Source organism: Rhinolophus ferrumequinum, chromosome 13, assembly GCF_004115265.2.
Source record: "Rhinolophus ferrumequinum isolate MPI-CBG mRhiFer1 chromosome 13, mRhiFer1_v1.p, whole genome shotgun sequence".
In the NCBI taxonomy this organism is placed as follows: domain Eukaryota; kingdom Metazoa; phylum Chordata; class Mammalia; order Chiroptera; family Rhinolophidae; genus Rhinolophus; species Rhinolophus ferrumequinum.
The window spans coordinates 46,206,646-46,219,778 of NC_046296.1; the positions used below are offsets into that span (position 1 = coordinate 46,206,646).

Genomic DNA, 13,133 nt, shown 5'->3' on the forward strand with positions numbered 1-13,133 from the left:
TAGCTACTGCAACTGGAGGTTACCTCCTCAGCTGCCAGCGCTTTTCTCTTTCTCTCTCAGGCCCCAATGGGTAGGATGCAGTCAAGGGGTTTCTTTCAAATGAAACTACACCACTTAGGTGGGGTGGTGGGCAGTGAAAATAATTGTTTCAGACCATGAGCTGTGATGGGGGCACCCCACCTTGAATCCCTCATGTTTTGTCTCAGGAAAGCCACTGCTAAAGGACTGCAGGGTTCTAAAGAGCTGGCATCTCCCTTTGAAAGTGTTTCTTGGGACTGTCCTCTCGCGGCAGTCCTGAGGGCATTGCGGGCTGTTCATTCATCATCTCCTGACTCCAGTGGGCCCATCTCCACCCCATGTTATTGAGAACTTTATCACCGGTTTCAGGAGTTCTTGACTACTATCAGCACACGGGACTTCTTCAGCTTTCAGGAAATTCTTGGCTACCTCTTTCTGTTTTCTAGCCAACGTGTGTTCAACGAATATAAATTAATATTGAGACCAACTTAGTTTAGGAAAAAGAAAAAAAACATGGTTAGCAAAATCAGTCCTCCGACTTATATCTCATAGCAATTTGTTGACACTTCTCTTAGAGTATCTATCCTTGTACTATTGTTTTAGGTTTGTTTTTCCTTTATCTCTCTTCTATTAAACTGTCATGCCGTGACAGCAAGGATAGTGTCTAATTTTCTCATCTCTAGTTGCCTGTTCTGTGCCTTTTACAAAATAGATGCTCAGCAGATTGACGGTGAATTAAAATATTTCAAAATTACTTTATATAATAATAATGTTTGTTTCTTAAGTATATTTAAAATATTTTTTTATTTGTGATGTATCTATACTTTTAAAATTTTTATTAAATTTATTGGGGTGACATTGGTTAGTAAAATTACATAGGTTTCAAGTGTACAATTCTATAATATATTGCATCTATATATTGCATTGTATGTTCACTACCGAGAGTCAGTTCTCCTTCCATCACCATATATTTGATCCCTTTACCCTCTTTTACGACCCGCGCCTATTACCCTCTGCTAACCACTAAACTGTTGTCGGTGTCTGTTTGGTTTTCCTGCGACTCTACTGCATTAGTGTTCCCTTTCCTATCTATTAGAAAAGGAGATCAAGAACCTTCAGCATTAAAGAATGGACAGGGTTATACTTCATAAATTAGCTAAACAAATAAAGCTCTGCACATCTGGGAACTTATGATTTAAATAAAAAATGGTTTATTAAATTTTGATTCAAATTTATTTGTTACATTTAGATTTCTGTTTTGAGACATTTTGTGCTTTTTAGGAGAAGGTATAATTTTTAAAAAGAAATGTATTTTTATAAATTTATTGCTACTTCTTTATGACTTTTATATCCAGGTCATTGACTAAGTGCCTTTTCATCCAAATGGAATACTGTGATAAAGGGACATTGGAACAGTGGCTTGAGAAGAGAAGAGACCAGAAACCAAACAAATATTTATCTTTGGAATTATATGAGCAAATAGTAGCAGGAGTGGATTTTATACATTCGAAAGGGTTAATTCATCGAGATCTTAAGGTAAGAGGAAAATGTGATTTGTTAGGGATTGATACCTATAATTGAGTAATTTTAAAATCAGTCTTCTCAAGTTTTAGAATTGGTTGACAGTTGTGAGGAAATAATATCTCTGCTCCTCTAAGGTTAGGATGGATCTAGGACTTGCCCCACGCACCATTCCGTAGAACAACTCAGAAGATCCCCAGGGCTCGTAAACTCATCAAGACACTGAGCTCTACAGGAAGGAGCTCATTCGCTCTGCTTCTGTTTGGCTGATAGTCATACTCCTATTGTAAACACAAAAGCTTTAGTAGACTGTACATTTCTGTGCAGATACTGCGGCTGGCACCGCCACTGGCTGCTCTGTCCCTGCCTCTCCTGCAGCTCAGGCTTGTCTGAGAGGCAGAAGGGACTCTCATGACGATGGCTTTGGGAACATGGGTTCCCCTACTCTCTCAGTCATTAATCTTGAGGGCAGTCACACAACTACTGGGTCCAGAGTCTAGAATTTTCTTGGCATTTGGTTAGACCTCTGCCCCATGATTGGAGTATTGCGGTAATCCAAACCTTGGAACATGAGTCATACCTTTGTATTTTCATTTTCTGCTGTCTTCCTAGTATCCTACATGGTCTAGAAGGGCAGTTTTCCCATTTTTCCTTCATCACAGTGAAAGAAGAAGAGAGACAGAATAAGTTGTTAATCTCTCCTCCGTACTCCGTTTCCTGTGATTTGCCTGCTCTTTTCACAAACTAGCCATGTTAAATCCTGTCCCTGAAGCATGGGACACTCATGCCGGTCCCCTTTGGTCCCAGTTCCTTTATGTAGCCTTTTCTACTCATTCTGGGTCAGGCAGAAAACCCTTGTTTATATGGATCTTGACTATCTGCTTATCCCACTTATCTAGAACATCCAAGAACAAGGAATGAAGCAGAAAGTTCCTTGACAAAAATAAGCACTTAATGTATATAGTTGCCTATTGGGCTTCATAAAAATAAGTGGCCCTTAAAAGATATTTCATCCTTGGTCTGCCCGGGGGCTGAATGTCTGATGCCTTCTTGTTGGTGTCCACCTGATCCTAGTATTTCCCTGTAACAATGTCTGAAGGTGTTCTTCTAAGTTGGAAAGGATACGTTTTAGAATGGCTATACCTTCACTTTGGAATAAATCATACATAGACTTAAGTAAGAAATTCAGCGCCATTGCTTATTTATACCGTAATTTGCAAGTAAATAAAGAACTTTGGGTATTAACTCCCACACCCTCCTCAGGATGAATTAGTGCAGCTCTCGCTGCTGCTGACTGGAGTCTCCCTTGTCCTAACACCTCTCCTGCGTCCCGCGCTCCGTGTCGTGGAGTGATCTTTTCTTGTGTCTGTTTGCGGAGAATGTCTGCTCTGTGTGCAGTTGCTCAAAGGTCAGACTTTAATACTACTGAGCCTTCTTTCGTCTTCTACCACTTTTCTGGCTTCCCTGCTCCAGTTGCTGCTCTCTTGCATCTGAGAAGATGCAAATGAAGGCCTGTGCTTCCTTTGGGGATGCTTCGCAAAATACTAGCAGTTGGCTTTGCTGGACAATGGTCTTTACCCATGAGAGCCCTATGATATAAAATCTACCACTGCTTACTGTCGGAATCGTAAGAACCAGACCAAAGGCAGTAGGGGAGGGACATGGAAGTGTCTGGAATGAGGGCTTCCAGTCGCTGGAGGTTCATTCCCCTTTAGGCCCAAGCTCTTTGGTCATCCTCAGCCTGAGATTCAGTCTTTATTCCTATACCTCCTACATAAAGTGGGCACCTTTTTTTATGCTCTACAACCCAACCTTTTGCCTAATCATACTATAACTGATTAGACAAAATGGTGGCATTAGTGTTTTTCTTTTTCTTTTTAATGAACAATAAGCAAGCGATCTGATGTCTAGACTGTCCTCTCCAGTTTATCTATTTGGACAGCATCGTAAATGTAATCTTCAGGTTATCGCCTTGTGTGGAACTAGCAGTTGCACTTGCTAACCCAACATACTCCTGCATTGTAACTTGAATGTAGCATTGGAGCATTTTTCTCTCCACACCCACCCCCCACACATCTACAGCTTCTCATCTGTATTATTGGTGTTAGGTTCCGATCTCACTGTTAATTGTTCCAATCTAACTGCTAATTTTGGCATGGACTTTTTCAGGCTGGCTTCTTGGAAGCTCTTTCAGACCTTCCTGGGCTGATGGTTTCTTCCCTTTCAGTTCCTTTGCTAGATCCTCTCATACTCATAAGTGTTAGCTCATAGGGCCTGCATATGAACGGATGGCCCAAGACTGTATTGAAAGTCTAGCCTTTTCAAGAATGGCAAAACATTAATTTCCTCATCAATAACCTCCTATTTTCATGGTCTTTAGAATATTGGTCAATATCTTTTACAAATTTGTGAATAGGATGAACATTCTGTTCTTCCTTTTTTCTTCCTTATTCTGTTCTTCCTTTTTTTTAAATCTGTTTAAAGAATTACAAGGAAAAAATACTTCACTGCTAATTAACAGCTTGCAGTTAACTTGGTATGCCTTCAAAGATAGAAGGCGTATGTTTTTGAAGAAGTTGTGAGAGGCCTGGAAAAATTGACATCAAGGAAGCCCCCACTAGAAATTCTGCACAAGATAGCCTGCAGCATTATTGAGAAAAGACCCGTTCTGAGAATCTCACAATTGGAAGGGATCTTAAGGGCATCTATGTCAATCACCATCTAATCCTGGATTCGTATGTGCATTATTTCCACCAAGTGGATGTCCAGCCCCATCTTGAATACTTCCTGGGATAGAGAGCTCTTGAACTCCCATTCTTTGCACCACACTATTAGTATATTAGGTTATACTAAACCAAATCTTTTGGTTATTTCCACCTTCTAATACTCTAGTCCCGGATTTATCCCCTGGAACTGTGCAGGATCAAGCCACCTTAAGCCACCTTCTAGTTAACAGCACCTCATATATTTAAAGGGAGCTATATTCCAAGCCTTGTCTGCTGACAGAAGTCCTTACTTCCTCAGCTGTCATTTTAAAGACCTGTGACATTAAATTTCCTGTTTTGGGAATTTTAAGGGGAAATGCCTTATAAGTAAATATAAAAATAGCCATCGCTAAATATGATTTGGATATATGAGACCAGTCTGTCAAATTGGTACTTATAGATTAAATACTGTGTTTTCTTTTTCTCTAGCCAAGTAACATATTTTTAGTAGGTACAAAACAAATAAAGATTGGAGACTTTGGACTTGTAACATTCCTGGAACATAGTGAAAATCGAACAAAGAGTATGGGAACTCCAATATATATGAGCCCAGAACAGGTGAGATCCCTTTCTTTTCTGTCTATATGTTTTTTTTACTTCTTTCATTTTTTGAAATTATAAAAATAATAGATACCTCTTAAAAAATTAAAACAGTACAGAAGTCTATAGAATAGAAATGGAAAATGCCTCTTAACCTTCCTTTTTATTTTTACTCTTCTCGCTAGAGTTTGTTGTTTATCCTTTTACATCATTTTCTGGGAGTTATAAAAATATACAAACACAAATATATATTTACACAGACATTTATACATAAAAACATGTATACATCCATTTTTATAGGGTACTAAAGTGTTCTTATGTGACTTGATTTTTTTCATTCAACAATGTATCATAATCTTTCTGTATCAGTACAAATAAATCTGACACAATCTAAGAAAACTCCCTCAGATGCCTTTCCAGCCAATCCCTCCTCCCCACTGCCCAGAGACAACCAGTGCTCTGATTTCTACCACCATCGATTAGTTTTCTGTGGTCTTGAGCTACCTATGAATGAGTTCATACAGTATGTTCTCTTGTATATGTGATTACTTCACTCAAAGTAATGTCTGTAGGAGAACCTCTAGTTGTTGCTTGTACCAGCAGATTATTCCCTTTTATTGCTGAGTACTATTCCATAATATGAATACAGGCGTACCATGGAGATATTGTGGGTTCAGTTCCAACCATTGCAATAAAGCAAGTCACATGAATTTTTTGGTTTCCCAGTGCATATAAAAGTTATGTTTACACTATGCTGTAGCCTAGCAAATACGCAATAGCATTATGTCTAAAACACGTGTATCACCTTAATTAAAGAATACTTTATTGCCAAAATATGCTAACCATCATCATCTGAGCCTTCAGCAAGTTGTAATCTTTTTTTTTTTTTAAATCTTTTCCCATTCTGTTGGTTGCCTTTTTATTTTTTTTTTATTTTTTAAGATTTTATTGGGGAAAGGGAACAGGAACAGGACTTTATTGGGGAACAGTGTGTACTTCCAGGACTTTTTTCCAACTTTTTTCCAAGTCAAGTTGCTGTCCTTTCAATATCAGTTGTGGAGGGTGCCGTTCAGCTTCAAGTTGTTGAACTTTCAGTTTTAGTTGTGGAGGGTGCAGCTCAGCTCCAGGTCCAGTTGCCAGTTGGTAGTTGCAGGGGGCGCAGCCCTTGCGGGACTCGAGGAATTAAACCGGCAACCTTGTGGTTAAGAGGACACACTCCAACCAACTGAGCCATCTGGGAGGCAGCTCAGCTCAAGGTGCTGTGTTCAAATCTTAGTTTCAGGGGGCAGAGCCCACCATCCCTTGTGGGACTCGAGGAGTTGAACCAGCAACCTTGTGGTTGAGAGCCCACTGGCCCCATGTGGGAATCGAACTGGCAGCCTTCGGAGTTAGGAGCACGGAGCTCTAACCGCCTGAGCCACCGGGCCGGCCCCAAGTTGTAATCTTTTTGCTGGTGGTGGGTCTTGCCTTGATTTTGATGGCTGTTGACCGATCAGGGTGGTGGTTGCTGAAGGTTGGGGTGGCTGTGACAGATTATTAAAATAAGACAGCAGTGAAGTTTGACACATCAATTGACTCTCCCTTTCACATATGATTTCTCTGTAGCATGTGATACTGTTTGATAGCATTTTAGGCAGAGTAGAACTTCTTTCAAAATTGGAGTCAATCCTCTCAAACCTTGCCACTGCTTTATCAACTAAGTTTATGTAATATTCTACTATTTGGTTGGTGAGGCAATAATAATAGGTGAAAGAAAAGAAACGAAACCAGAAGACATCATTTTCTAAGTTCAAATGTATAAGCCTTTTGGGAAAACAGTATCATTTGCTATCCCACATCACATCAAAGTGTTTCTGAATGGTTTTCTGATCTAAATTTTAAAAATGCAGTAAAGCCAAGTGGAATAAAATGAAATACACCTGTATACCACAATTCGTTTATCCATTCTCCTGGTGACTTTGGATTGCTTCCAGTTATGGAATATTATGACTAAATCTTCTATGAACATTTGCATGCAAGTCACTTTTGGGAAGTATTTTAACTGTTTCACCTGCTACATCTCATTTAACCCCACAGTCAAACTCTGAGGTTGAAACTATTGTTATCTCCATTTTATGGTTGAGATTATTCCCATGTTGATGGTTAATTTACACAGATGATTCAGCTGTTTGGTAACAGAGATTTGAACTTGAGCAGTTCAATTCCACAGATCTTGCTAACAAACACCCACTGTTGTAAAATATATTTTGGTCAAATAAATTTTTTTGTCTTCAGAAGGCATGGATATTTCTATCAGGTGACTAACAAATGTAAATATATTTTGGTCTCTTTAGCTTTCTTCACCAAGATATGGAAATGAAGTGGACATCTTTGCTTTAGGGCTGATTCTTGCAGAGCTTCTTCATGTATGTCGAACTCGTTGGGAAACATTTGAGGTAAATAATCTCACAGAAAGAATTAGGCAATAAAAATTATTGGCTATCATCTTTTGGCCATCATCAATTATTGGCCAAATTATTGGCCATGTGCTTCTGCAGACAGTTATTGCTCTCACGTGAGGATGGGCTTGAACATACTAGTGTTGACTGCAAAGGAAATATGGATTTTATCTCTTTCAAGTTTGGGCAACCAAAACTTTTTGTTAGGAGTTCCGATCAAGATGGCAGAGTACATAAACGCTCACCTCCCACAATCACATGAAAATTACAACTCAATTATAGAATAACAACCCTTGAGAACCACTTGAAGATGAGCTGAACAGGACTCCTATAACTAAGGATATAAAGAAGCCACATTGACACTGAATATTGAATATCAACTGTAATTGAAAAACAAGAAATTTAAAAACAAACAAACGCTTATTGTTAAAGACCAAAAACTTTGGGGTGTTTTGGAAGGTGTGTGCCTTTCATAAAACTGTAACTGTTTCTTCCTATTTAAATCAGTGAAATTTTGATTGCCTGCTTAGCATAAGACACTGTGACAAGTGCTACAAGGATTTCAAAAGTGAATAAGCCTTATTTGCTAGCAGCTTATATTCGAGAAGGCAAGATATTATAAGAGAATGTTCTGCATGTTTTGGGAGATGGCGTGAAGTCTAATGGAAACAATTAGGAGGGGGATCTTCCCAGGGGTGCGAAGGCATTGAAGCTGGGCCCTGAAGGATTGGTTGGCTTCTAATAGTCCAAAATAGAAAGAAGGTGGTTCCAGCATGGAGACAGGAAAGTGCAGAGTGTGTTTGGGGCTATCAGTAGTGTCTGATATTTTTATTGGAGTATATAAGATTGTTCACAATCTTAGCTGTAGAGGGTGCAGCTCACTGGCCCATGTGGGAATTGAACCGATGACCTTGGTGTCAGGAGCACGGCGCTCCAACCACCTGAGTGAGCCACCAGGCTGGCCAATGTTTTATTTTTCATATTGACTCTTATTATCGTTACAGAAAATTCTTCTTCTGTAAGAAGAAGAAGGGAAGTGGTGGTTGATGGGTTTGGAAAAACAGGTTGAGGCTCAATTAAGGCAAGAACGTGAACTCTCTTATGAAGGCAGTAGGGAGCCACTAAAGGCATTAGCCAACTGGATAGCCTAGTCCATAGCTCAGTAAAGGGGACTCACCTGGCATCAACAGCCTTCTCCTCTGTAAAACAGGGAAATGAAAATACCTGTCATTCAGGGTTCCAATAAAAGATGAAGGGAGATAATGCATATGATGCTCTGAACACTTCAATATGTTGTTGTGTTAGAGATGGTTGTTAGATGCTGTGGGGTGGGGAGGGACATCCTGCTTGCTTCTTGGCTAAAGAGACTTTCCAAAGATTTGGAAATATCCTAGATTTAGGGTATCCCCAGTCTTTAGTGCTCACTCCTACATTTGTTTTTCCTCCCAAGAGAGTAATTTCCTAATGAATATATCTATGTTTTATTTTCAGATATTTGAACATCTAAAGAATGGCAATCCCCCAGAAGTATTTGATGACAAAGAAGTAAGCACTTGAAAAGGATCAAAATTTTGTTTATTTCAATGTTTTATTCTTTTTTCCCCCTTTTCCCCCCACCCCATTCCAGTTCAAGCCATTGTTTCTCAGTCCAGTTGTGTAGGACACAGCTCCCTGGCCCATGCTGGTATTATGAGCCTTGCTGAGGCGGTCAGTAGCTGGCTGACCAGCTCACGCCGAACTCCTGCTGCTCATAGCAGCCCAGCTCCAGGCAGAACTGTTGTTCACAATCTTAGCTGTAGAGGGTGCAGCTCACTGGCCCATGTGGGAATTGAACCGATGACCTTGGTGTCAGGAGCACGGCGCTCCAACCACCTGAGCCACCAGGCTGGCCAATGTTTTATTTTTTATATTGACTCTTATTATCATTACAGAAAATTCTTCTTCTGAAATTACTCTCAAAGGAACCCAAGAAACGACCTAACACATCTGAAATACTGAAGACTTTGAAGGAGTGGAAGAATGTTCCAGAGAAAAAGAAACTAAACACACGTTAGAGCCTTTCCAAAAAAGTATCCTGCTTTTGATGTACGATTTTCCTGTAACTGTCTGAAATCTGCTAGGGGATATCAATAGTAGTTATCTGCTATTTTCATTTTTCCCTTAATTTTTTACTACATTTGCAAAAAGTTTTTCATTTTTTAACTTCAAAAACATTTTTACATTTGGCTTTTTCCCAGTTCATCTCCTTAGTTTGAAGATGGGAAAAATCCCTCAATTTTTTAATATCAATTAGTGAATCTGTCAATTAATAAATATTAAGTATCCATGGTTTCTAGGTCAAAAAGAAATAAGATCTTTCCCTGCCTTAAATAGCTAATAAGTCAGTTGGAGAAAAATGGTAATCATAAAAAGTTAAGTTATATACAATCACTTTGGAAAACAATTTGGTATCATCTAGTAAAGTTAAATGTGTATATACTATGAAAGCCATCAATTCCATTCCTATGTACGTCCACAAGAATGTTCATAGAAATCCTGTTTATAAAAGCCGAAGGAACAGAAAACAACACTACTGTCCATAACAAGAATGGATACATACATTGTATTATATTCACATTGAAATACTATATAGCAGTGAAACTAAGTTTCTCTCATGAACATAATGTTAAGCAACAAAGCAGTTTACAGAAAATATATAAGGAATGATTCCGTGTATATAACGTTCCAGAACATGCTAAATGATATCATTTTGTTTAGGAATCCAAACAAATGTGGTAAAACAATAAAGGGAAGGAAAGTTACGAGAATTATTAAATTCTGCTAGTGGTTATCTCTCAGGAGGGACAGGAGTGGAGTGGGGAAATGGATTTCAAAGGTACAGTTAACTTATTTTTTTAAAACTGGATGTTGAGTCCACTAGTGTTTACCGCACAGTTATTCTTTGTATCGCAAATACATTTTGAATGTCTTATAACAAATACTTCAAAGAGAACATAATGGTACTGCTAGAAGGCAGTAGCTAAACGTAAGAAAATAGTCAGTTTGGAGGGGTGGGATGACTTTCTCCTGCGATATCATGGCACAGGGCTTGAAGTGACATTCCAGCGAGGGATTGAGATGAGTAAAGAGGAGACCAAATGCGCAGCTTAGGCAAGGGCATGGCATATTAGATAATATAAAATAATTGTTAATTTTCTTAGGTGTGATGATATTGTGGTCATGCAGGAAAATGTTTTATTCCAAGGCAATGTATACGGAAATACCTAGGAGTGAAGTGGCACGATATTTGCAACTGTCAAATATTCAGCTAAGATCCATGTGTATATGAAGAGGGAGAGAAAAAGCAAATGTGGCGAAGTGTTAACAGTTGAACAATTGATAAATCTAGATGGAGCATATAGATCTAGATGGAGCGTATAGAAGTGTTTCTTGTAATATTCTTTGAACTTTTCTGTAGGTTTGAAATTTTTGTGGGAGGAGAGAAATCTTTTTTAAAGACCAGTATTACCTGGATTTAATGAATAAGGGTATATACTCAAAAGAAGGTAGCCTTAGTTTTACCTTCTCTCATTTTTAATTTACACTATTATGAAAAAAATACAACATCTCTTGAAAGCTTTTATTTATTTGTGAATATATATTTTCTCAGCCTCAAAATTATAATAAATAAAAAGTATCCTTGGAATCAGAGGAGGAGAGAGGCAAAGGCCAGGGACTTTATTTGCAAATTAAAATACACACACACATAAAGAGATTTTGAAAGATATATCTATATCTTTGTATGATGTATATATTTATCCCTTTTAAAAAATTTTTGCTGGAGTATTTTAAAGAAAATTTAAGGTATTATATCATTTCACTTGTAAATACTTAAAAATCATCTCTAACAGATAAGCTGTTTTTAATTTTAACAAAATTAAAATGTCATTGTCACTCAAAATTAATAGTGTCTTTAATTATATGGTAATTCAGCTTGTATTCAGTTTTCCTATCTTAAAAATATCTTTCTGCAGATTGTTTAAATCAGGATCCAACATTGCATTTAGTTGATATGTCTCTTTTACTCTATAACATTTACCCATTTTTAGTTTCCTTCCTCTTGGCATTTATTTGAGGAAGCAACTGAATCATATGTTCTGTAGATTTTCCTCCCTTCAGGATTTGGCTGATGGTATCCCTATGGTGTCTATTTAGAGCTAGAAACTTGATTTGATTCTGGTTCATAACTTTTTTTCAAGAATACTCCCTAGGCAATGCTATATACTTTATTTTGAATCACTTCAGGAAGAACCTGACGTCTGTTTGTTCCACTTTGGGTGATTTTAAGATTGATCGCTGGGTTGCGGTGATGTCATCTATTACAAAACCTCCTATCAATTTTTCACCTAATCGTGTTAGCAACCATTGATGAATGTTGTCTGGATCCATTATCTCATCAGGGGTTGCAAGATAGTGATTTTTGTATTCTATTTAACCTCTTGCATTTATCATCTATGATTCCTTTATAAAGAAGAACTTTCTCTAAAGTTGAATGGGAAAGATAGGATAAATATTTAAGTTATTAATTTTTTAGAATGAGTCAGTGCCCTAACAACCTCCAAAGGTGACAGACGCGATTTTTGTTTTTTTTAAGCAGGGGAGTGACTCAACTGGTACTTGGAAACAGAGTGTTTAGAATGGGTGTTGGAGCAGTAGGGGACTACATTTGGAAGGTCAGAAGTCCAAGAGGCTAAGAAGGCCTGGATAATAGGAGGGGACAGAACCAACAGGAGTTGGCAACTAATTGGATGTGAGGATTTAGGAAAAGGTAAGCATCAGGTATTGACCTCCAGTTCTGTTTGAAGGTGAGTGGCAGGAATATGATGCCATTAAAGGAAATATAGGTCTTCATCCAATTAACCCCCCACGGAGCACACATATTTGAGATTTTGTTTCGCACTTTTATCTATCACGCAGTTCTTCATTAGAATTTAAGCCAATGGTGGGACCACCTTGCATCTTTCAAAATGGTGAGGTGGAGCACATTTGGGAGGTAGAACGTTGGATCTCATTTGGAGATGCTGATTTTTGGGTGGTGCCAGAATATTCAGGTGAAGATGTAGAGCATACTATAAGAAATGTGGGGTGGGGACTAAGGAGACGGGATGTGTGTGTTCTCTGGAAATAACCCGATACTTCACTTTGAATTCAAGGGCTTGTCAAGGGAGATATTATATAGAGGACAGAGGGCTAAGGAACAAAGCATGGCAGACATCTCCATTTAAATATTTACTGTTCCTATTTAATATCAATCCAGTCCTTAGGGTCTGTGATTCTGAATCTGTGACTATGGCTTATCCCAGTCCTACCTTTCCTCAGCATGGTCTCAGATGAAGGGACTACAGTTGAGAGCTGTACACTGGCCCCACTATTGGCTTACACTCTGATTAAAAACTGTGTAATAGGTAAAACTGTGAGGCAAATAAAATTTCTCTCAAATATTTGTGGCTCTTTAGGGGTTGATTTGATTGAGACCTGTATTCGTGTCTTATGGCTGCTTTAACAAATTACCATAAACTTGGCGGCTTAAGACAGCACATATTATTTCTCTTACAGTTCTGCAGGCCAGAAGTCTGAAATGAGTTTCCCTAAGTTAAAGTCAAGGTGTTGGTAGGACTATGCTCCCGTGGAGGCTGGCATTCCACGACATTCATTGCTACCTAAATATGCCACACTGGTTGGCTCCGTGTTACCTGAATAGGCCTTTGCACTCAGTGGCTTTCTGCTGTGGACTCTACCTAAATTTCCCTTCAACTTTTATTGAATGACAGGTTTATTTAGATATAATTCACATACCATATGATTCACCCAT

The 13,133-nt window shown here is 38.5% G+C and overlaps 1 protein-coding gene across 1 annotated transcript in view; it reads left to right on the forward strand.

Moving 5' to 3' along the window:
• The window catches only part of EIF2AK2 (eukaryotic translation initiation factor 2 alpha kinase 2), a 28,146-nt gene extending 18,456 nt beyond the window's left edge, over positions 1-9,690 (forward strand). The window contains exons 12-16 of the mRNA XM_033124390.1: positions 1,374-1,554; positions 4,734-4,862; positions 7,178-7,279; positions 8,774-8,827; positions 9,214-9,690. Coding sequence (XP_032980281.1) covers positions 1,374-1,554; positions 4,734-4,862; positions 7,178-7,279; positions 8,774-8,827; positions 9,214-9,336 — 589 coding nt within the window. The 3' untranslated portion in view covers positions 9,337-9,690. The remainder of the gene's footprint in view (positions 1-1,373; positions 1,555-4,733; positions 4,863-7,177; positions 7,280-8,773; positions 8,828-9,213) is intronic.
• Positions 9,691-13,133: the final 3,443 nt, after the last annotated feature.